Below are 24,551 nucleotides of genomic sequence, written 5' to 3'. Positions count from 1 at the left end.
GAAGATCATGGAAGACCCCAGCCACCCCAACAATGGACTCTTCACCTTCTGAGATCGGGGAAGTGATTTCGTTCTCAAAAAGCCAACAGAGAATGAGGAGCAGCTTCTTCCCTCAAGCTATTCAGTGTCTGAACCAGGACAATAGCCAGGACACGAGAGTGTGACAGTGATGGAGTAACATCATGAACCCATCACTCTTTCCACCCACCCCCCTTGGAGCAGTTGCAATAAGCATTTCACTGCAGGTTGTACTATGTATGATGATGCATGGGACAAATAAGATCTGAATTTTAATTTCATTTGTGTCCTTGAGAGGTAAAGTGGGCTATCCCACATTTTTGACCCCTACCCCCTTTTTTATTGAATATTTTCAACTGGATAAGTTATACCTCTGTGTATAATATACATCTCAATTGTAGGGGTTACTTCCCAAGGGCACATTTATCAAAGGAAATAAAGGAATTGAGTGACAAAGAATGAAGTTTGTCTTTTCTTATTAAAGCTGAAATACCATCAGTCTGGGGATCATTACCGGTTCAGTTCAAACACAGTTGGGTTGCTCACCCGAGATACGTCTCGAAATCCCTGACCTCACCCTGTGGGTCTCCTTTTTGGTGCTGGGTGCTTCTCCTGTCAAGCCTACTTCTTAATATCCTCCTTCTGATTAGATCTCCATCAACATTCAGTTCTATTCCTGAGCTTGCACTGCCCTGTTGGCTGCTCACCTGCACGACATTGTCTTCAGGTCCATTCTCAGCTGCACAGTCATTAGGCAAGTCTTGGCTCATATGGCTCATATGTGCACTTGAAAAGGTTCAGATTTACACCACGGTACAAGCTGGAGAAAGTACAGGACCGGGTTCTCCTCTGTCTGGAGGTCACCTTGCTCCCCCACCTCAGCGAGGAGATCACCCAGCTGTAAAAAGAACAGGAGATAAGGGAGTAACAATCTGGAAATATTGTATGCTTGAGACAGCAACTAGTAGCACAGCTATTTGCGAAAGCACACGCAATTGCGTAAGACAGCAAGAGTAACATGAAAAAGGCAATGGATGATTTGGGAGTGGCTAGTTTAAGCTGTTTTGCACACTCACTGCGCCTTGTGATATACAAGGGAAATGTGCATGTCTGACTCCATTTTTGCTATTCTTAACCCAGAAGAGAGAGATGTCTCTCACAGCCCGCGTCTGCATCTGTGTGTGTGTGGAATCACGCAGCACACATGGAGACCCTGCTGTTAGTGATGGTGATGGAAAGAACTAAACATTCAAAAGTATAATTACATTTCACTAGAGACGATGACAACATCCAATTAAGTCTTTTTGTAGAGTAACGTCATGAGCAATCTGTCAAAATATAGTAGAGACTTGGAAATCCTGCTTTGGTCGCTCACTCTACTATTCCGTGTGATTACGTCATTTTTTCAGCGGCGGCTACGGGTTGGGTGCGAAAATGCGGTTTTCGCGGCTAGCCCTGGTTTCAACTTATGAGATGTCCGCCGTTTTGAATAATTTATTTATCCTTGATTTTCTTATTTTTTATCGGATCAAAATCGGTTCAGTATTCGCGGAGCAACAACAATTTGAATACAAGGTAACTTTCACGCACTAAAAAATTGAAAGAATCGTGGGGCATCGATTGTTTGTGCACAGGCATATTTATTGCACCGTAAATGTGAAAATTGCCAACTATGACGACTGATGCATGCCCACATGCATTTACCCTATTTGCAATTTCTTACATTTATTGAATGAGGCACAGGCTGCCCTCCGCCTATGCAGAGCGAAGTTGCTCTAAGTAGTCACAGCTCTTTCTACAGTTCTAACTGTAATTACATTAGAACAAAAAGCCGATTACAGGCATATTAAATCTTCAATATCTCTGGTTCTATTAAAGATATTGACAAATGAGGTATAGTTTCTTATGGTTTTTTAATCTCTTTCCATTAAAACGGGTGTGAAGTTAATCAAGACACCTTGCTGAAAAATTTCCAAGTACCTAAATATAGAGGGGAAAGTCCATCACATGCATGCAGAGAAAAGCAACGGTGGAACTGCACATGCGCAGATAGGCTCGATAGCACCCCTCGATAGGTATGGCGCGTTCCATTTGCCTTGGGATCCGATTTTCGGTTTCCGAGATTACGTCACATCTGCTAAACTCGGACAAACCGAGTCGTATGCGTTCCATTTGCCACAAAAATAGCAATACCATGCATCCATATGAAAAAGCAAGATTTTTTTTGTTTAGCCAGAGAACTCGTTGGATTTAGGTACCTCAGTTTAAATGGCCATTATCCTCCTTCACTTACAATTATATCTAAAAATATATATCATCTTAAATCTACCCCGGTTAAGTTAACCATTGTTAGCAATATGTAAGGAATAATTGACGACGGGCCGTTGAATTATTAGAAAATAATGCACACCCGAGGTGGTAATGCGGCCACGACGCGAAGCGGAAACTACGGTTGCCACACCTCAAGACATCGATCAGATGATATATTTCAAGGGATTCGTCCGGTTTTTCTACTTAAATCGCTATTGTGAGTAGGATTATTTCTTCCGCATCTCATCCAACGACTCTTTTGCTAGTTCCAAAACGTCATTTTAAAGCTGGCAATGGAGGCTTGAGCCGTTGATAGCAGACTAATGCAGTTAATAATGAAGTTATTAGAAAGAGAGCGAGAGAGACAGACACAGAGAAACAGAGAGAGAGAGCTTGTATGAATTAGGCTACCTCTGTGTCCCTCAACAGTGTTCTGAAGCACCATCTCTAAACTGTAAGTCTGCTTTAAGATGCAGCGCTGTTATTACCTCGCTAGCGAGAAATGTCATGTGTAGCCTTTAAGTTGGTACACTAGGCTAACTAATACTGCTGCAGCCCAGTTGTTGAAAGTTTCATATTCACCGTAATTATTAAAATTTACTTTCGGAAAATCGTCTGTCATGTTGTTGTTTTTGTTAGTCCTGTGTGCTGTATAGGTACTGTATGCGAATTTCCGTTATTACAGTTAACTATGCGAAGTGATATGGAACTGTAATGCGGTCAAGAGAGCTGCCTGGAACCACGTTCGCCGTGCGGTTATCTGAAAATAATTGCACACCTCAGAACGTTCGTCAGCCAATCAGATTCAAGCATTCAACGGTCCCGTAGTATAACAGTTGATAACACATTACGCGCGGTGCTTCATATAGAACTCAGTAGCAACACGTCCACAGATAAGTTGGACGGTATAGCGTGTGCGACCGATTTAATGAGTTACAAATGAGAAGTAGTGCTTAGACAGTATAAAAAGTAAGACAAAAAAGCATATTCAGTAATACTACTTAAATAAAATACCTCTTACTTGCCTTTCAACACGGCTCTCGGCGTTTTCATAGTGATGTCCTTCCGTCTCACCCAGGCCCAGGCCGCCCGACGCCTCTTCGTTGCCTCCTCTACCTGCTGTCCATATCCTCTTTCCCAAGTGGGAAAGCGGAAAAATCTCATGTTGTTCTCCACCTTTCTGCCGTTTCTAACACGTGACTTAGTATGGCAGCCTCTCACACAGAATGAGTGTCCCATCTGACGAAAGATAATGCCGGACACAAATGCTCGCACTTGCGTTGCATGCACCCAAAATGGCGGCTCGACTCACAATACACCGCGGTTATAGCGAATGTGACGTCATCTGCAAAAGACCGATTGGTCGATAGAACCAATGTGTCGACAAACTTATAAAAAAACATCAACATGTATAGCTGTAGGATTCCGGTCGTGTGGACTAAATGCTGTTCGGGATGATCAGCAATCGGGGCGCATGATCTTCTGGCTTAATTTATGTCACAGTTTTTTTGTAACGAAACAGTACCTTATTACTACGTTGTAAATTGTTCTTGCTTCTGAGGAACAAAACTTTAATAAACCAAGCCTAAGGAGGATGACATTTGTGATGGCATATTTGCTTTATCTATGTCTATTCAGAGTGTATTCTGCAGAGTATTCTGCAGAGCGTAAGAAAATTCTTTTACACATAAAAACAGAATCACTAAACTGTTCTGACTGTTGTCTTTAGGGTAGTGTGGTTGACCAAGGAGAACACAATGATGAAATAAGCACCATTCACTGGAAAATTTTAAGTTCTATGTAAACATTTTCAGTTTGCAAACATTTTCTGCTTATCTCCTGTCATCTAGGATGCCCATGAATTTTTCAGTATCCTGATTTCTCGGCTGAGTGATGGAACATCAATTCAGGATACAGAGAGTACAGCCACGTACCTCTGCCCGGTTGAGGCAAACCTGGCTTTTGAAATGCTCTGCCAGAAGACCTGTACCAGGTAAATGCTGCAGATTTTACTGCTCTTACACACCTGTCTGAATTCCTTGCGTGCTGCTGCCACAAAGACCTAAACTCTTGATAGACCTGCGTTAGGGATCCAGTTCTTATTGAAGGTGCAGATGTTATTGATCGGGCGTATTTGAAATATTCAGTTTCTTTGTATCTCTTTCCTCCTTCTTGGTTTCTGGCAGTTCTGGAGCACAGACCTCTAGGACAGAGAAATTTAATAATCTATCTGTGGATGTCCTTCCCCGTGGGTCTGTGCAAAACTTACTCAAGAACTATTTCAAGGTGCCTGTAGCTCCGCTCACACAGGATCACTGACAACTGGCTGTATTCCAGAGACACACACACATTTGTACAACTACTGACTTCATGCTATACTAGCTGGCACTGACACATAGAAGTGTTGTGTTGCGTCGTGTTGTAATGATCCTGGTGAACGGCGCTCATCACCGAGTACTGCTGTGTGCTGTTACAGGATACGGAAGTGGAGTCCGAATGTGACGCCTGCGGGGGGAGCCAGGCTGTGCTCTCATGGGCATTTGTTACACTGCCTCGGTAAGTTGGATACTTTTCCAGTGAAATCAACAGCAGGAACACACTATATGTGCATGTTGTTCAGTAATGTTAATAGCATGACAAATGTGTGGTCTACGGTTGACCTGTACATAGGCCTAATTCATTTCTTCATTGACAGTGAGGTGTGGGTGTTCAATATCAATCCTCTTTCTCTCACTGTCTGTCCTTGTACTTCTGCAGAATCCTGGTCCTGCACTAGAAAAGGTTCAGAGTTACGCGACAGTACAAGCTGAAGAAAGTGCAGGACCGGGTTCTCCTCTGTCGGGAGGTCACCTTGCTCCCCCACTTCAGCGAGGAGATCACCCAGCTGTCAGTGACTCCCAAGACAGAGGAAGCTCCTCTGAAAGAGGCACATCTGTAAGTCTGCATTTGCATAGAGACGTACATTAAATGCCAAAATTAGAGCAGACACATAATCATGTACATTGTCAGTTCTTAAAAGCAATGGGATTAAATAGACCAACAGTACTTATAAGCACATTTGAACTTGTATGAACAATAGTCTGACTGCATGAATCTCCTGCAGGTCAGCCGATGCTCTAGATCACGGGAATCATCGGGGTTCAGCCGTCAGGTTTGGCGACGGGGGATTCGAGCCCCCAAAAACACAGGACCTGACGGTGGGCACACCAGATGATGCCCTGAGAATGGCCGCCGGGGATGGGCCGGCTCCTGTGAAGGAGGGGAGTGTTACACTCTGCAGGAGCCCGCCTGAAGTGGAGTCACCGCCCCCTGCAGGTACACCTGGGTAAATGGCTGGGCTCAGACACACAACAGGCTCCTGTATTTTAACATTATAGATTGTTGCGGCAGATGCACTGATAAACACCATCACAGGGAAGTAAATAACTACTTTAGGGCATGCTTCCATTATACGTAGTCATAACAGTGTATTATACAGCAAATTATATTGAAGCATTTACTACAGTTCAAAGAATTTGAAAGTAATAGTGATGAAACCAGCAAGAATGGATTAAATCCCCACAATAGTGGGATGGTCCTGGACAGTCCTGTGTCTCTGTGCAAGAGAATGTTGCCCAGCAACTCTCGTATTTTGGTTAGACCACTTATTTTATCTATGGCTGCAGGAGCAAATGTCAATTCACCTCTCATGTGATTGTGTTTGGTTTCTCCTATGATTGCCGTCCCCCTTAGACAGAGCAGAGACAGAGCAGCGTACAGCTACACTGCTGACAGTAGGGAGAGATGGAGGAAGATATGTGAGTGAGAGGGAGAGAGAGAATGACGTTAGAATATTAGTGAAGCAGAGTAAGAAATGAGAGCCAGAGAAACTGGAGATGCAGAGTGGTGGAGCTGCCTTAGAGAGCTGAAGTTGACCGTGACTTTTCTCTTCAGAGAGGAACAGAGAGACCGCCAGCCAGGCACATGTATCGGCTCGTCTCTGTTCTCAGCCACCTAGGCTCCAGCACCACCTATGGTAAGATACATGTACGCACACACATGGACCTCAGACAGGTCCTGCTTTTTAACAAGACCTTCTTTATTCACTGCAAGGAATCACTTGAGTGCTGTAATGCCACCCACTGCTCTTACTGTTATACACATTTCTGTAGCAAGACAAGGCAAAATACTTACGTGAGAGTAGCCACTCAATTTGTATACTTAAGATGCTAAAGTCATGTGACCTAGAAGACGTATTTTAAATCAAATAATCAGAGGGTGTCTTACCTGTCTGTCCTGTAGGTCACTATGTCAGCGATGCTTTCAGTGAGAAGGAAAAGGCCTGGCTGACATTTAATGCCCACAAGGTGAAGCGGGCAGACGAGGCATCGGTGCTGAGGAAGAGAGCCAGCAGTGCCTATGTGCTGTTTTACAGCCAGCAGGTAAACAGAGAAACAGCGAATAAACTCTGTTACACCCAGCAGCTAAATGCAGACAGCAGACACCTTTCCCCTACTCACATACAGTTACATGCCTCATTGCAGTATGTCACTGTCCAAAATACAAGATTGAATGCTTTGTATTTTATGCTACACTATTAAAAGGCAGCAGGCTGTACCACTTGATGCATATGTAATGTCAAATGTGTGTTATTCTGCAGGAATCTTCACACTAAAGACCCTGATGCCTCCATATTGGAGCTAAGCTTAAAAATCAGGTAAACCCCGAGCCTTCTGGTTTTGTGAAGCCAAAGGAGGAATCACATGGTACCAGTAACTGTCAAATTACAGGCACTGAAGGACACGGAGGAGGTCCAGAGGCAGAGGTGTACGGTGCTTTTACCTGCACTGAGTATCACCATTGGCTGGAGATAATGGACACAATGCAGGACAGATGTGCACTCGGCCACATGCGTCATTAACACAGAGCTTCCCGACCTGCAATCTGTCTGCATCAAACGGTGTCAAACCAAAGCCAGGACGATCATGGAAGACCCCAGCCACCCCAACAATGGACTCTTCACCTTCTGAGGTCGGGGAAGCGATTTCGTTCTCTAAAAGCCAACAGAGAGAATGAGGAGCAGCTTCTTCCCTCAAGCTATTTGGTGTCTGAACCAGGACAATAGCCAGGATGCGAGAGAGTAACAGTGATGGAGTAACATCATGAACCCATCACTCTTTCCACCCACCCCCCTTGGAGCAGTTGCAATAAGCATTTCACTGCAGGTTGTACTATGTATGATGATGCATGTGACAAATAAGATCTGAATTTGAATTTGATTTATGCCCTTGAGAGGTAAAATGGGCTCTCTCACATTTTTGACCCCTACCCCCTTTTTATTGAATATTTTCAGTTGGATAAGTTGTTATTGTCTAAGTCATACCTCTGTGCTACCTATGATATATATCAGTTGTAGGGTATAGGCACACTGATTTTTTTGAAAAAGTTTCAACTTTGGAGCTCATTTTCTCAAAACTCTGTTTTTGTTGGACATCCCACTTTACCTCTCAAGGGCACAATTATCAAAGGAAATAAATAAAGGAATTGAGTGACAAAGAATGAAGTTTGTCTTTTCTTACTAAAGCTTAAATGCCATCAGTCTGGGGAACTTTATCGGTTCAGTTCAAACACAGTTGAGTTGCTCACCCGAGTTACGTCTCGAAATCCCTGACCTCACCCTGTGTGGATGCCTGGTCTCTCTGTCTTCTTTAACTAAAACTTCATGTTGCACTGAGTGGACCCCAATCAGGCTCATTTGCTGTAATTCAAAATCCATTTCTGAAAACTGCAGTTTGCTGTCCTCCACAGGAGAGGGCGATGTTTGATCTCTGGTACTTTTTGCCTTCAGGTTCCAGAGCTCAAGGTCTGGCAGCCGATTGGGAAGTTAATCAGGAAATCTGGAAGGCATTAGCGAACCTGCCAGCGGGAACAGTTGAAGTATTTGGGGGAGGGGGGAGATATGGGGTTTAGTTGAAATAGGGTGGGGCCAAGCATTCTATTTGAGCTCTAAGATTTGTCCCCTGCAGAACCCCTCAGTTCCATACCGTCCTCATTCCTTTTCTCCACAGCTAACTTATGGAGCGTTCCGGATGTATTCTCGGGATTTCAGGTACGGTTTGGCACTTATTGCAAAGCAGTGTGCTCCAGTGCGCCTCTCTCTCAGTACATCGCTGTTATTTTGACAGCCAAAGTTGTTTGCTAAATTTCAGCACAGTCATGACATCTTATCCAGCATCTACCTTTTCCAAAAGACAGCCCGCTGGTTATATTGTGACCTGTAGCCTGTCCCAGGTAGCCCATCGTGGTGTGATAAAACACCATGCAGATTAATGGGTTCCCTAAGTGCAAATATTCATCTGCAGTAGTGAGTCAAAGTTGGACACTCTTAGCCTGCAACTGAAAGCCAGCAGGTGACAGACAAAAAGAGGGATAAAATGCAGACTCGAGCAGGGCTAAACCCATCTGATATTCAGATCAGTATCGGCACCGATCCATACCTAATTAGGCGGATGGGGTATCGGCTGTATGTGACCGATTCATGTCCATTACTTAGACTATTTAGTTTTCATCAGTCTGTGAAAGCCCCTATTTCTTGCTAAATCGATTTTTACGATCAACTGCATGGCAGCTTTTTCTCATTTTAGTTGTGCTTTTTATGCCATTCAAGCTGAACACCAACGCTGTCATTCAGTCTATTTGCCACTCAGTGTGTGTTTGAGGCAGCAACTAGTAGCAGAGCTATTTGCAGAAGCACACGCAATTGCGCAAGATAGCAAGAGTAATATTAAAAAAGCAATGCATGATTTGGGAGTGGCTAATTTAAGCTGTTTTGCGCACTCGCTACGCCTTGTGATATACAAGGGAAATGTGCGTGTCTGACTCCATTTTTGCTATTCTTAACCCAGAAGAGAGAGATCTCTCTCACAGCCCGCGTCTGCATCTGTGTGTGGAATCACGCAGCACACATGGAGACCCTGCTTTTAGTGATGGTGATGGAAAGAACTAAACATTCAAAAGTATAATTACATTTCACTAGAGTCAATGACAACACCCAGGTAACAAGTCTTTTTGCAGAGTAAAATCACAAGCAATCTGTTGAAATATAGAGGGAAAGTCCATCACATGCATGCAGAGAAAAGCATGGTTTCTGACTGCCTGGCTCATACTTAATCTGTTGGTGTCCCAGGTATGTTATGTTTGCTAGTGGCCTGGAGCCCACACGTGGGGTGAACTAGATTATAAGAATGAATTGATGATTAAAAGTAACCATTAGCTGGCTGACTTAATAATAAATAATTCAGTGTATGTCTGTATAATGTACTATGTGTTTATGTCTTACAAAGTTAGGAAAACAGTATTTAATTCAAATATTTAAGCCTGATGTTTCTGTAAATATAACAATAATCTCAGTCTCCTTCCCATAGTGGGGTAAACAGCTTATTAATGAAATACTGGTATCGGATCAGTACTCGGGATCGGCCGACACCCAAAATTCAGGTACTGGTATCGGTATCGGAATTGAAAAAATCAGATCGGTACATTGTTAGACTTGAGCCAACAAGCTGCGGGTAACCAGTCAGTGTGCTATTGCCGGTGCCCTGACAGCAGATCCACTGGCTTGGGATTGGACACACAGGCGGAAACATGTTCCTGGAAAATCGAGTTCCTTTCACTAGTGTGCTGGTGTGGAACATCTGCTGAGTGGCTTGAATAAGATGTAATGTATATGTGACTGAAATGCATGCAGTGAAGGGAAGCCTCGGTGGGATGGGGAACAGTTGGACCACACTCCTAAGGCAATGAAAAAACTGAGCAGAGCAGGCCGTGAGCTCCTGTTTTGCTGGCTGTGTGTCTGTAACAAACAACGATTTACGCACAGTAGGCCTGAGACACGCTCACTCCGCTCAGACACATCTGCCGAATCCTGCGGATCAGACAGGAACGGCATTTCCCGCCATTTCCAGTAACGTCTGCCTTCTAGAAACGCAAGTTCCCAGGGACTTACAGGAACCAGGAGGGTCTGGGGTGAAGGGAGCACGACCCCATCTGTGGACAGCTTTTGGCATAATGAGCACGCTGCCAGAGGAGGAGCAGCCAGCCCCGGGTGCCACCCAGAGGAACGAATGCATTTTAAAACACGGAAATATTTAGCCGAGTGCGGCTTGCAGGTTTGAAGACGCATGACGTTAATCACTGAGTGAGACAGAGCAGTCAAGCAGATGAGGTCAAGGGGTCATGTTTTAACTGGGGGGGAGGTGAGCTGGGGGAGGGTCTTCCATTGCAAGAGGAGTAACCGTACCTTCTAGAGCTTATCATGGGTGTTTGGCAGGGTAGGAGTGCCAGTGCAAGACAGGGTCCAGTCCCAGGGGAAGGCCATGACCCAGCGGGGACGCTGTATGGCTCAGCAGGTTAGGCTGCTGGGCCTGTGATCAGAAGGTCACCAGCTTGAACCCCATGGCTGGTTGTTGGGCCCCTGAGTGAGGCCCCTAACCCCCGACTGCTCCAGGACTGACCCTGTTCTCTCAAAAAACAACGGTACGTTGCTTTGGATAAATGTGATGTGAGATGTACACAGGCTTTCTTAATCTTCAAAAACATATGGGTGTTTGTGGTGCCTGCAGGGGTGTGCGGGTCCTGGGGAGGGGGGCTGCTTTTCCCCATTTTTTAACTCCCCCAGTAGACTTACACACACATGCCATAGGTCACCCCCAGATGCTGAACCTGCACGTTTTCTCCCATGCAACCCTCCCTTGGTTTAAACTTCCTTCTGCCATGTGCTCCAGTCGTTTCCGGAAAAGGTCACTTTTTCTTGCAAATACAAAACAAACCCAAACATGGCTGTTCTCAAGTTCCATGGGGGTGGGAGACAATGTTGCTAGCTATTGACAGGAAGGCAGGTAGTGGGGAGGGAAAAAGGCAGAGAAGGGGGCCGAAAGGAGGACACCCAGCAGCCCTGCAGACAGAGGGCCGGAAAACCGGATTGGATGGATGGAACCTGGATTAGTGGTCATCAGAGTCACATGACCAAGTTCACCGAGACGGGTGTGTGACCTGCGGTCGCGGGTTCAGTCTCACGATCGTTCTAGCAGTAAATAACCAAGGTGCTTTGTGTTACGGTATCTACCAATCAAATACATGGGGGGTATTAAAGTTATGCTGTGATGAAGAGCTGTGTTGTCTCTCTGCTTTCTGCTGTCCATTGAGTTACACTGAGGTGTGTTGAGTTCATAAGTGAAGTGTTGAATTGTCAGCAACAGAGGCGCTACTGCAGCGATTTCTGGTACTCATGAAAGTGATGGTGGGGGCGGGGGCTGTTTACATCGCAGTCCCTGCATGCTGGTATCCCAGCCCAGCTCGAGTAGAGCAACATGAGCAGCAGGTTGCTTCCAGGCTCAAGACAGCAGTACACAAGAGAAAGATGAAGCAGTAGACACTGGGAATAACCGGAAACCAGCCAGGTAAACCAGCCATGTGAAGGGCAGAATCCACTTCCTAATGTAAGAGACGACCATTAACTTATCCGACAGTTTCTCATGAATCATAGGATGACATCAGGTGACCTTCAGAAGGTTTGGGAAACATTACGGAAGAAATGCAGTTTGACAGTTTTTTGTGCATCCATTCATCTGTGCAGCATCTTCTCAAAATTTATAGAACCAATAGCATGCATACTGACACCCCCAGCCCCCAACATTCTCCTTACATGCAGCGCTCTCTCATGTGCATTTTTCATAATAATAATAATAAGGAAGGGCGGCATGCTGGTGCAGTGGTTAGCACTGTTGCCTCACACCTCTGGGACCCGGGTTCGAGTCTCCGCCTGGGTCACATGTGTGCAGAGTTTGCATGTTCTCCCCGTGTCGTCGTGGGGTTTCCTCCGGTTTCCCCCCACAGTCCAAAAACATGCTGAGGCTAATTGGAGTTGCTAAATTGCTCGTAGGAGTGCATGTGAGAGTGAATGGTGTGTGAGTGTGCCCTGCGATGGGCTGGCCCTCCATCCTGGGTTGTTCCCTGCCTCGTGCCCATTGCTTCCGGGATAGGCTCCGGACCCCCCCTGCGACTCAGCAGGATAAGCGGTTTGGAAAATGGATGGATGGATAATAAGGAAGAGGTGTTGGGATGGATAGACCCTTTCTGATTTTTTAGGGGGCACTACAAGAAGTGATTATGTGAAAATGAGAACATGATCCAGTCTGCAAGGTACGGAGCGTTCGCACCCGTCAAATGAACTGGTCTTGGGTTAAGCATGCTCATGGCCTCCCACTGCGTGAGAGGGCTCAGAATAACACTGCATTCTGATTAATGAGCGTTTGAACCCTTATGGATCATTCAAACATATTTCAGTTTGGGGTGATTTGCAAAAAGTCTGCTTAATTCCTTGGAATTAGCATGAACCTGCAAGGCTGCCATCCTCGGTCATGTGACCACGTATTCTGCATTAAAGGCTTGCAGTCAAAGTCTGTATGCTATGGACTGCGGTGGGGGGGTGGTACGCCTGATTTAGGAATTTTGGCTGGCGTGTGGAATTTTAATTTACAGGGAAACGTTAATGTCAAGTAATGTTAAAATACTTTTTTCACAGTCGCCCCCCAAATCCCACAGCCTTACCCCAGATGGTGCACCCCCTCCCCACACGGCACTGGGGCTCTCTCTCTGTCTCACTCTATGTTTCTCCGGAAGCAGAGGCTGGGTGGGGGAGGGCAGCAGGTGAGGACAGAGTTATAAATGGGGCCCATTGTGAGGGAGGGCTGTCTGCAGAAGGGCCCATTCCTGAAGAACAGGAGGAGGGGAAACCCCTCCCCCTAAAATTTTAACTTCAGCAAGATGAAAGACGGAATGAAAGGAATCACGGCTCATAGAGCCCCCCCCCCCCCCCCCCCCCAGCGAGACCCCAGTGAGCTAAGATGGCTGCTGCTGTCTTCCACTTCGGTCTTCAGAAGGGTGTGGGATGATGTGACATCACTTCCTGTCCCTTTCCTGCTCGTTATCTCCCTAAGCCTCTGCCGTTTTGGGGCCCCTCCATTGCAAGGATTGTCCCGTGTCAAGGAGTTAGGAGGAAGCAGGGATTGCTGGGTCCCTCCCAGCCCATGTTTGCTTTTGTATGTCAGGGGTCATAAGTCATATGCCTAAGGTCCTATTTTAAAGATGCGCTTATTAAAGCTGCGAGGAATTTGTAAGGAATTTAAATGGTGTCACATGATCTCAGGTTAGCCAATACAAAGCATTTCAGGTAAGCCAATACAAAGCTATTTGTGAGGAATTCAAATGGTGTCACATGATCTCAGGTTAGCCAATACAAAGCTATATGTGAGGAATTCAAATGGTGTCACATGATCTCAGGTTAGCCAATACAAAGCCATATTCACGTGAAATAAAGCAGCAGCTGTACTTCTGCTTGTACCACATGTTTGAGGAAAACCTTGTTTTGACTACATTTGTTCTTTATAATTCCAATCAAATGTTTGCGTTTTGTTCAAAGATGACCTGCCGCTGGGCTTGAGGCTTCAATCTGCACTTTCAGTTTAGCGATGATTCCAGATGACTCTCCCTTGGCTTCCAGATAAACTCCTAGTTTCTATGTTAAGAGAATGATGCTGCGTTCCATTTGAACTCGTAACTCGGACATTTCTAATCGGAAAATTTTGCTGGAACGCCCTTTGAAGTCAGAGGAACCTACACAGCCCCAACCTCAGAATCCAAGATGGCTGCACCCTTCATCAGCAGAAGTTAAAGCAGTAGTTTTATACTGTTTATTAGTACTTAATGCCTTATTTGTGACTCGTTAAATAGGTTAGGATTTAAGGTAGTCTGGGCTGAATGTAAGTGAACAAAGATTAAGGCCATTAAAACTGGGATACCTTAAATCTGCCAAGTTATCCGGCTAAACAAGATATCCTGCTGTCTGAAACAGGTCCCTGGTGTTGCTAAATGGCTTTCCGACTTGCTGTACTGGAACGCTGTTAACTCATGTGTGCTGTTATTCCCAGCTCTGAGTTCCGACCTCCGAGATAAATGGAACACAGCATGAGGTCACACCCCGCCAGTTTCCCGGAGAGGGTTCCAGACCCTGACTCATGACCCAAACCCCCCTCCCCACCTCAGCTGGGAAAATGTAGACCCAGTCCCTTGACTAATTTTCAGCTTTTCCCTCCACCCATTGTTCTGTCAGCTGGGTGTGAAAAGGCTGCTGATCAGGTTTTCCATTTGGTGGAACCAAATTCTTGCATACCCACGTTCTCCTGGGCGAGCAGACGCCTCTGTGCCGGCACTGCAGCAGAAGCTCATGACGCTTTACTGAGATTCCTTCCAGGGCTGAATAAACACTCATGCCTGTCCTCTAGTGACGGGACATATTATAATGCAAGGATGGAGAAGCATCCGCCCCAGCCTGCCAGCCTACTGCATCCCCAAAAGTGGCTGCATTGGGGCTGCACAGGGCTGTTGTCATGGGGACTGTAGAGTGCTTCACCTTGGTGCTGGAGGTTGGGTGTGAGACTAAAAGGCAGGAGGTATCCTGGAAGTAGGAGTTCAAACGAGAAAGATGGGACTGTTCAAACCAGACAGTCCCAAGGGGCGAGGAAACAGCCTAGGTTTGGAGTTCAGTGTCAGGAGCGGCCTACAAAGAATGGGGTTCGGCTGCTCTACACCAGAAGAGATCACTTTAGTCTCCAACTTAGTCTCCACCTTAGTCTCAAGAGTGATTCACTTATAGGTAATAGTTCACATTAGATATCTATAAGGCACTCTTATAGGTGGCCTTCTGGGTGGCCCCTCCCTCAGGAAGGAGGCATCTGAATGACCCGTCCCCCGGGAAGGTGATGCCTGAGTGCCCCCACCCCCAAGAAAGGTGGCATATGAGTGGCTCCTCCTCCAGGTAGGAGGCATCTGGGTGGCCCTTCTTCCCAGGAAGGTGGTCTCCAGGTTGCTCTTCCCCCCAGGAAGAAGGCATCTGGGCAGCCCCTCCCTCAGGAAGGTGGGGTGCTGGGTGGCCCCTCCCCCAGGAAGTAGGCATCTGGGTGGGTATGCTGTGGGTGAGAGTAAGGGCAGAAGCTGCTTCAGGGTGATGAGTTATTGCCCAAAACCTGCCCTAAAACCATAAAACAGATCTGTGCTGCACTGCAGCCTAGCAGGAGTGGCCCCAAACTTTACCGGGGTCAGTGCTAGCTTTTTACCGTGCCTGGCATGGTGATGCAGAGTTTGTCCATGGTCAGAGCCGTGCACATCTCGGTCAAATCACTGTGTCATGCCTCAGAAGTCGGCAAACGGTCTCTCGGTCTCACACAGCTTCATGCCTCAGTGGTGCTGGCAGCAGAGATGGAAAACATCGGGAAACTCTCTTTTTTAACAGTGTAAACTGAGCACTGATGTGTCCCAGACCACGCCGCGGATCTATAATCCCCCCCCCCCACTGCAGAGATAATGTTTCACCAGGGAGAGCTGGGAGTGAGATGGAGTGAGACGTGTCGTGGGTAGTGTAAGGGAAGCTACTGCTGGGTGTTTTTCCCAGCCGAGACAACTGAGGGATGGCGCCCCCCCTTCCCATCCTGGGTGATGGGTCCCTTCAGTTGGCAGGAAGCAAAGGAGAAAGAGTGAGATCTCACCTTCCTTGCACATAGAGAGTGAGATCTCACCTCCCTCGCACATAGAGAGTGAGATCTCACCTCCCTCCCACATAGAGAGTGAGATCTCCCCTTCTTCGCACATAGAGAGTGAGATCTCCCCTTCCTCACACATAGAGAGTGAGATCTCACTTCCCTCGCACATAGAGAATGAGATCTCACCTTCCTTGCACATAGAGAGTGAGATCTCACCTCCCTCGCACATAGAGAGTGAGATCTCACCTCCTTCGCACATGGAGAGTGAGATCTCACCTTCCTCACACATATGCTTATCACAAGCATACGTGGGAGAATGCAACCTAAATTAATAGCATCAGGGCTTGTCATATGATCACCAACAACAGGCTTAAATAACAAACGAATGATGAGCAACAGTGAAGTTACACGGGGTGGTTGTGAGACACCCAGCTTTAGGAAATATCTCTGCACTTCAACCTGACACGTGGAATTCTTCAGAAAATATCCATGTTAAGTTAAAATTCCAGCTGTAAGAAGTGCACCTGAGATGCGATTATGGAGAGTGAGTCACCAGCCCCTTGAGCAATAGTGGTAACCCTATCCTGAATGACATCAGTGACATCACAGCCCAAAAATTATGCACATTTTTGAGCCGTGCACGTGAATTTGGGTGAAAGTCACTCATTTACGAGGAGAATGCACACATTCCCTTGTGATTGCAGGGAACCACAATAATAACATTTAAAAAATAGTCAGAGAATCTGCAGTTTGTATTTGATGAGTTTTAGGTAATTCCTTGATATAACCCTCTGGGCGTGTTTAATGATCTCATCTCTGGCATCCCGTAACTGCTGGGGACAGAGTGACGAATCCATACGCATTAGCAAATGTTGTTAAGTTCTTCAAGATGCCTATTTAAAGTTCCACAATGTGCAATAAATGTGCTGATTAAAAAAGCAGAACCTGAACCTTTAAAACAGCTCCTGATTAGCTCAAAAGTGGGCTGGGGGGGAGGGGGGGCTGTTACCTTTGGTCTTGTTGATAATGTTTTATGAATTTTGTCTGAACATCTGTAATGTGATATTGCAGATGGTCTGGCTGAGGAACAACGGAGACCTAGTGAGTGAGAGAGACGGAAGGTAATCGATTTATCGCAGGGTAATGCTGCACAATACTGGGGAGAGCTGCCTTCCTTTACGTATAAGAACCCATTAAAGTGAGAGAGTTCCACAGTGAAGACAACTATGTGAGGCAGGAGACTCAGAAGTTTGTGTTAATGGCTGCTCTCCAAGGGGAACATGCAGGTCTGACAAGCCTGTGTACAAGTGAAGAGTCACGGCAGACGGAAGGTTCTGGAAGCCAGGATACGGGAGTCATGGGTAGGTTATTTCACTTTATATACAGTACATCCGCATGCAAGGATAGCACTGTCGACCTGAAGGGGGCGACACCATGACGCATGAGGAGGTTTAGAAAGGAGAAACACCCCAAATGCGAAATGGCGCTGAGCAAAGGGGAGGCTCGACACTGTGTTCACCACTACTTGAACCACACGTTTGCATGTGGCCCCCTGTTGGCCACAAATAGTCATTACATTACATGTGACACGAATGCATTCCTTATTTGGTAGTTGCTGAAGCAGCATGATCTGCTAACCAGCTAATTAGCTATAAGCTTCTGATTCTGCTCTCTAGCTATTTATTTAGTTTTTTTGACAATTGGCTGGAGGCAAAGTAACTATTGGCCCCCCCAGACACAACAAAGCTGTCCCTGAGCACCGGCCCTCACTCCCCGACACTTTGAAGGGTTGAGGGGACAGTGGGCGCGCGGCTCCATGCTTCCGGAGACGCGGGGTTAACAGGAGCCTTCTCTAGGGGACCCTCCATGGCTCCTCCCCACTGTGGAGTCTCCGGAGGAGCTGAGAGAGCGGCGTGGATAACAGTCCATGGCTGAGTATAGAACATACAGGGTCCCAGTTTTCTGACCACAATCCCATTCGGGGAATCTCAAGCCTGAGGCAGGAGCAACTAACACTTCACATTTATTTTTCCTGAAATTCAAAGTCATTGATGACAGTGGGAGTGTCCCGGGTTTGACAGTGGGAGTGCCCCAGATGTGACAGTGGGAGTGCCCAGGATGTGACAGTGGGAGTGCCCCGGGTGTGACAGTGGGAGTGCTCTGGGTGTGACAGTGGGAGTGCTCCGGGTTTGACAGTGGGAGTGCCCCGGGTGTGACAGTGGGAGTGCCCCAGATGTGACAGTGGGAGTGCCCCGGGTGTGATAGTGGGAGTGCCCCGGGTGTGACAGTGGGAGTGCCCCAGATGTGACAGTGGGAGTGCTCCGGGTGTGACAGTGGGAGTGCCCCAGATGTGACAGTGGGAGTGCCCCGGGTGTGACTGTGGGAGTGCCCCAGATGTGACAGTGGGAGTGCCCAGGATGTGACAGTGGGAGTGCCCCAGGTGTGACTGTGGGAGTGCTCTGGGTGTGACAGTGGGAGTGCCCCGGGTCTGACTGTGGGAGTGCCCCGGGTGTGACAGTGGGAGTGCCCCGGGTGTGACAGTGGGAGTGCCCCGGGTGTGACTGTGGGAGTGCTCCGGGTGTGACAGTGGGAGTGCTCCGGGTGTGACAGTGGGAGTGCTCCGAGTGTGTCACCCTAACGAGCTCATAAAAAACACTCTGTACGGCACAGAGGAGGAGGAGGGTGACACCTCTGCATCACCCACAGATGTGAATAGCGGCAAAGCAGAGCACGGATGGTCGTGTGAAGGAATGCTCCACCAGGCTTAAGACGGGGAGGCCAGCTGTTAGCTACCCATATTAGGCGGAACGCCATGGGGTCTAGTGATCCTGGGGGCCGAGTCAGGAGTGTTCAGGCTGGTGGGGGGCTGTCATGGGCCAGGGCAGCCGTGCAGTTTGGCTCTGCAACAGACCAGCCCCGAAGAGCACCGCTTTGAGGAAAGTGACATCCAAAAATATCATTCAATTATTTTTAATGAAGCAGCTTGTGCTACTGTGTCTTTTTCTAGCATGTAACTAATGGCATCGGCTGGTATATAGCAGCTGGTACACAGCATGATGAAGCCTCATGTTTTGGTGAAGGAGGGTTAGGATTAGGGTAAAGCAGGAGGAGGCAGGGTGTGCATTGATTCTGCCTCCTTGCCCTCCCCCCTCCCCCTGTCAGCAATCACCGCAGCATGTTTTCAGGCTCACTGTCTAACCTTTGACATTTGACTTCTGGCTCACAGGGCTCACGTAGCGGAGGCTGGCGGAAATGGAAAAGCTGGCGATGCAGGCAAGCGACGGGAAAGAACGACGTCGGTTTTCCAGAGGAGAGTGTGGGGGCGGGGCCTTTGGCAGAGCCACGCCCACAGGAACAGGGCAGGCCGCGTCTGCTGGGAGGCAGGCAGGCGGCTGTTTCCGCACACGCTCAGTGTGTTCGGGGAATGAAAACAGCCACTAATGTTTCCGTTTGCCCCAGAGAGGCGTGGCCTCTGCTTCCACGCTAGACGGAATGTTTTTTTTTTTCTCCTGGAGATGGGATTATGGGATGAGTGGGCGACAGGGGACATGTGCTCTGCGTAGATCGACAGGGGGATATGACCTGGCTGAGTCTCCTGTCACCGTGGTTGTCAAATTCCCCCCCTCCATGTCTCAACCCCCCCAGATCCCCAACATATAACTGCAACCACTGTCTGAGAACTAAAAAAGGTGTCCAATTATTAAAGCACGAAACAAGCTGGCCCTTTGCACAACGGCTGAATTCCTCCAATAACTGTTTCAATAATTATACTTTAAAAACTAACCATTAACAGCTGTACGCCTCCCCCCTGGACAGAACTGTGTTTTGGAGAAGAAGTCATTTGTGAAGAAGTGTTTTTAGATATAGCAGTTATAGAAACAGCAGGGTAGATAAAACTGGAGATGACCTCAGCACTTAGAGTATCAGACAAAATATGTTCATTTGAATAAAGAGGATTTAGTGTCTGACTTGGAAACACAGGCCCTCTTGAGTAAACAATCCCTTTTAAATTTTACTGCTCTGCCCAAGAGAATGAGCCACCAGCAATTCATCGCGTGGGTCCTCCCACTATCCCAATAGCAGGGCCTATGGAGAACTGGGGACCATAGCAGACAGAGCCCCAGCTGTCTGGGAAAACACTGCAGGAACCGGTATGTTGCCACTATTACTAGACCACAGCCGAGGGCTCATTTATTTTCAGGGGATGAAATTAAGAGGGGGGCCACACACAGACCTGCACGGCACATTTGTGTACATCTGAAGGTCTGTTTGTGCGGCAACACAAAGCAAGTGTGTTAAGAGGGAGCTTGCGGATTTTTCTTTTTACAGTTTTTCTCAATAACTTTGGCACAGTTCATGAGACATACTTAACATTCTCACAACCGTAAGAGCATTTCTCGTATCGGTTTATGCTAAAAACCCAACACTACGGTTCAGCTGCAAAGCACCGTAACTCCCCCAAAACAATTAGAGTTTTTCTCGATTGCTTTGGAGCATTAACATTTGCAAAACAACAAGTGTGATCCCCACATCCTAATGTGTCACGTATCATGGCTTCACACAAATTTCTAAATGGTTTGTACGTACAGCTCTTGAAAATAATAAGAGACCACTCCATATTTTTTAAGAATCTGCATTGTTAAGTCCTGGTTTCTTCCTGGTTCTGCTCACAGGAGGCTACACTGAGCAGCAGGTTGCTTCCAGGCTTCAAAATATCTAAAACAGCAGGACACAAGAACAAGTTATAGCAGGAGACACTAGGAAAGACCAAATACTAACCAGGTAGACGGCAAAACTGCCTTTCTAATGCCAGAGATGACTGTCAACATATCCGACAGTGTCTTATGAATCGAAGGATGACATCAAGTGACCTTCAGCAGGAATGGGAAACATTAAGTGCGGGTGTGAAGGGCACTGCTAAGACAGCTCATATCAGGCTCCTAGAAGCAGAACTGAAGTCCCAAAAAGCCAGGAAGATGTTCTTCATTAATAAGAAATAAAGAAGAGTCAGGTTGAAGTTTGCAAAAAATGTATATTTTACGCAGTAGCTTACCTATAGCCTGACTAAAAATGCCAATTTTTTCCGGAGCTGTATATGCGAATATTCAGCTGTTAAGTGTTCATATTCAGTTCTGTTAACCATGAGAGTCAAAATATTGAGATATGTTGTCAGTATGTCAGTGTAAGCCTGCTGCTCCTGAGCTGTACAGTGCTGAGGGACAGTCACTTCCCACTTTCCCATTGTCACTGCCTGATCACTAGCTTTATATGAGCAAACTAATACTGATTTATGTCAAAGACGCCAGTGTTAACACTGCATTACGTAAGTTTCACGAGCAAGCGAAAGGCCTCTTCCTGCACACGTAGCTTCTCCAGATCTCAGGACACAGTAGAGCGAGAAATGAAAACGTCACATATCACTGCACAAGACAAAAGACCAAAATGGTAATAAAAGAACAACAAAATCATGTTCTGTGGGAAACAAGTACAGCAGTGCTAACCCACAGCAAGTGAGACAAACGATCATTATTTTGGGTGAATGAGGTACAGCACTTTACAGCTAAACCACGCTGCTATATGCATGAACTGTTTTGGGAAATTCTCTTGCTGTATAGTCCTGAGAATGTTACGTATGTCGCATGACATGTTCCAAAGCAATCGAGAAAAACGGTTCTCTTCTTTCAATTGAGAAAATCATTTTCTCTTTCAGTTCAGAAGACTGGCAGTTTTGCGGAGGCAGTCTGTGGTTTTGGTTGCTTTTCCTGACACATATTTCTCTGTGCAGATTTAAAGTTACCACAGGCTTTACTGGCCATGGGCCCTTGCAGTTCCTGAAGCTCAGCTCCGCTGGTCATCCCGCTCACGTCAGCTGTGTCATTTTGTCATCCATCCATCCATCCATTGTCCAAACCACTTATCCTACTGTGTTGCAGGGGGGGGGGGGGGGGGGGTCCGGAGCCTATTCCGGAAGCAATGGGCACGAGGCAGGGAACAACCCAGGATGGGGGGCCAGCCCATCGCAGGGCACACTCACACACCATTCACACTCACCTGCACTCCTATGGGCAATTTAGCAACTCCAATTAGCCTCAGCATGTTTTTGGACTGTGGGGGGAAACCGGAGTACCCGGAGGAAACCCCACGACGACATGGGGAGAACATGCAAACTCCACATACATGTGACCCAGGTGGAGACTCGAACCCGGGTCCCAGAGGTGTGAGGCAACAGTGCTAACCACTGCACCCAACCATGCGGCCCCTTCATTATGTCATGCTGTCGGTAATACATGTTCTGCATCTTTGTCTAGTTGTCCGGGACCTGGGTTGAAGGTAAACATCACTAGCCAGTCTGCGCGGCTCTGAAACGCTTCTGCTTCTCTTGAATTTCCGATCGCGGACAAAAAGAGAAGATGGATCTCTTCGTTTTTACGGCGGTGACGGTGAGGAGAGAGACGTTTCATGACATAGGACAGCCTCTGTGTCATAGATCATCAGCAGGGGCCGGTTTCTTGTCTTTGGGGCCCCCCCCCCTAAAGGTCACTTCAGCCCCCTGCCCCCGCACCCCCAGATGTTTCAAAGGCAAAATAAATAGCCAGGAGTGCAGTCAGTAGGCGCAAACTAGCTAGCTGCTTCAGCATCTCTTAAATAACACATTTATTTACTATTTAGTGAAGGGAGTATTTGTGAAGGGCCCCACCCAAGTGCTGTAAAACACGCCGGTGATCGACAGCCTTGGACAGTCTCCTGTCCCTGAGACATGAGACACACAGATGTTGGGGTCCTCAAGGACCCCAGCTGGACCATTGTTCAAACCTGCTGGTTGGCAGCATCCAAATTCTTCGCAGAACATGCGTGGGGCGTGAACTCACAGACACCAGGGGTCATGTATGCTGGTGTGCCGGTAGAAAAGGCCTTCTACGTCTTCACGGGCACTATTATTACTTTGGTGTCCCTCGTGTCTCCAACCAGACATGCTAATTCATAAATTAAATTAGCATCACTGTGCTTCATGTTTGCATGAACATTTAAATAATAGCAAGCTTATGTAAACATGTACGAAATGCGCTGGTACTGCCGTTCGCCCAGTTTGTAGCAGGCTGTGTCTGGCAGACTGTCACTAACGGCCGCTGGTTGATGCTGGACTTAATGACATTTTGACAAAGATGACAATGACATAGATCTTGCCCATGGTTGACCATGAAGATGCTAACCGCTTCATCCCTGAAGGATGATAGATACAGAGAACAGCCCATAAAGCTGGAATGGAAACAGGTTAAAGCTGGAATGGAGGCTTGGCTTTGAAAGCTGCTGACTGTTGGGGGGGGGGGCACATTCCTGAGGGATGAGGAGGGGTGTCCCGCTTATTGTCCCGAACACAGATGCTCTGTGTGTGCATCCAGCGGGTGTTAAATTCTTCCAGATTCCTGGCTCGTTCCGATTCAGTGCTTTTGTGCTGCTTTGTGTGGCATGCAGGTCACACTGCTGACCTCTCCTTCCCTAAGGTCCATACGGTGCATCCGGTGGGGGGTCGGGGGGGTCGGTGGGGTTGGTAGGCAAGGGGGGGTGGGGGGTAAAAGGCAACGAGGGGCGTGACCATGGCCAGTCCCAGGGACATCTGCAGAAAGTGGGAACAGAGTCAGGAGAGCTGGGGCTGGGAGTCATTCCCTCCTCCTGGATGGGGGGGGCAGCTCTGTTTTTATTGAATGTTGTGCTAAAAACAATCAACTCCTTGTACTTTGTTGGTTTTGGGGTCAGGGTGGGGCGCTGCGAAAATAGGAGGGCGTGTCTCCGCTGTGCTCTCTGTGAAAGTTTTATATTTTCGAATTATGGGAGGGGTGGGGGCCGATGAGACAGGAGTGGGGCAAAGTCAGGTGACCAGTGTCTTGTGCTTGTTCCTCCTTTTCCATCCCCAAATAAAATCCCAGTTCCTTCTCCTTACCCCTTATGGCCTTCACCCCTGCTACCTCCTTGCCCTGTAGGTTTGGTTTCAGCATTTGTAGGGGCCATCCCTGAACCTCCCTCCTCCTAAACGGTCCTCGCTGTCCACACCCAAATCTCCGCCCTTGCCAACACTACATTTGGGCCCTAACAGATCTATATTGTTTTATTGGTACAAGTAACAGCATCACCAAAGTAACCTTATGAACACATAAGCACATTAACTGACATCCTGGCTCCCCATCTACCATAATCTATTATCCAGGGCGGGTCGCCTGTCCCTGCCTGGATCCTGTAACACTGTATACGAGATTGCAGTTGGAACGACAGTGACTGCCACTGATAAAACGTAAACAGAACTGATTCATTTTAACAACTGAAAACAACAAAAAGGCTGAAGGTATCTTCATGTACGGAGGAAGTGGTACAAAGTCATTTTTCCAAAGATTTCCAGGAAATGCTGGAGATGCCAGCATCTGTCCTTCTCAGGACGCAGAAGAGCCTAGTCCCCAGCCCGGTTTAAGCATGCTGTGACCGCGGGGATCCCGCCTTCCGACAGCCCCCTACCGCCTCCCGCCGCCTCCCACCGCAGGCGAGGTTGTAGCCTTGCCAGCGCGTAATGACAGCCCCAAGTCTGTGTAACTTTAGACCGTCGAAATTCAAATAAAAACAGACCCTGGCTTCAATTAGAGCTGCGTACATCCTTCAGAG

General features: G+C 47.3%; 1 protein-coding gene across 2 annotated transcripts; it reads left to right on the top strand.

Annotated features, from left to right (window-relative positions):
* Window positions 1–5,533: 5,533 nt before the first annotated feature.
* Window positions 5,534–7,132, top strand: LOC125743117 (ubiquitin carboxyl-terminal hydrolase 37-like). Of its 2 annotated transcripts, XM_049015797.1 has the most exons (6): window positions 5,534–5,643; window positions 6,061–6,125; window positions 6,262–6,343; window positions 6,610–6,749; window positions 6,968–7,024; window positions 7,098–7,132. In XM_049015797.1, the coding sequence occupies exons 1-5, from the start codon at window positions 5,553–5,555 to the stop codon at window positions 6,980–6,982; spliced, it is 393 nt and encodes a 130-aa protein (XP_048871754.1). In that variant the 5' UTR covers window positions 5,534–5,552; the 3' UTR covers window positions 6,983–7,024; window positions 7,098–7,132. The 2 variants fall into 2 exon arrangements, 1 of the variants encoding a protein (XP_048871754.1); XR_007398282.1 differs by lacking the exon at window positions 6,061–6,125.
* Window positions 7,133–24,551: the final 17,419 nt, after the last annotated feature.

Source organism: Brienomyrus brachyistius, chromosome 5, assembly GCF_023856365.1.
Source record: "Brienomyrus brachyistius isolate T26 chromosome 5, BBRACH_0.4, whole genome shotgun sequence".
NCBI lineage: Eukaryota > Metazoa > Chordata > Actinopteri > Osteoglossiformes > Mormyridae > Brienomyrus > Brienomyrus brachyistius.
This window is presented reverse-complemented; position numbering and strand designations above follow the sequence as displayed.

Excerpts from the sequence above, each read along its gene's own strand:
- LOC125743117 (XM_049015797.1), top strand. The coding sequence starts at position 5,553 with ATGGCCGCCGGGGATGGGCCGGCTCCTGTGAAGGAGGGGAGTGTTACA. Across the intron at positions 5,644-6,060 it reads GGAGTCACCGCCCCCTGCAG|ACAGAGCAGAGACAGAGCAG; the intron begins GTACACCTGGGT and ends CGTCCCCCTTAG. Across the intron at positions 6,126-6,261 it reads GGAGAGATGGAGGAAGATAT|AGAGGAACAGAGAGACCGCC; the intron begins GTGAGTGAGAGG and ends TTTTCTCTTCAG.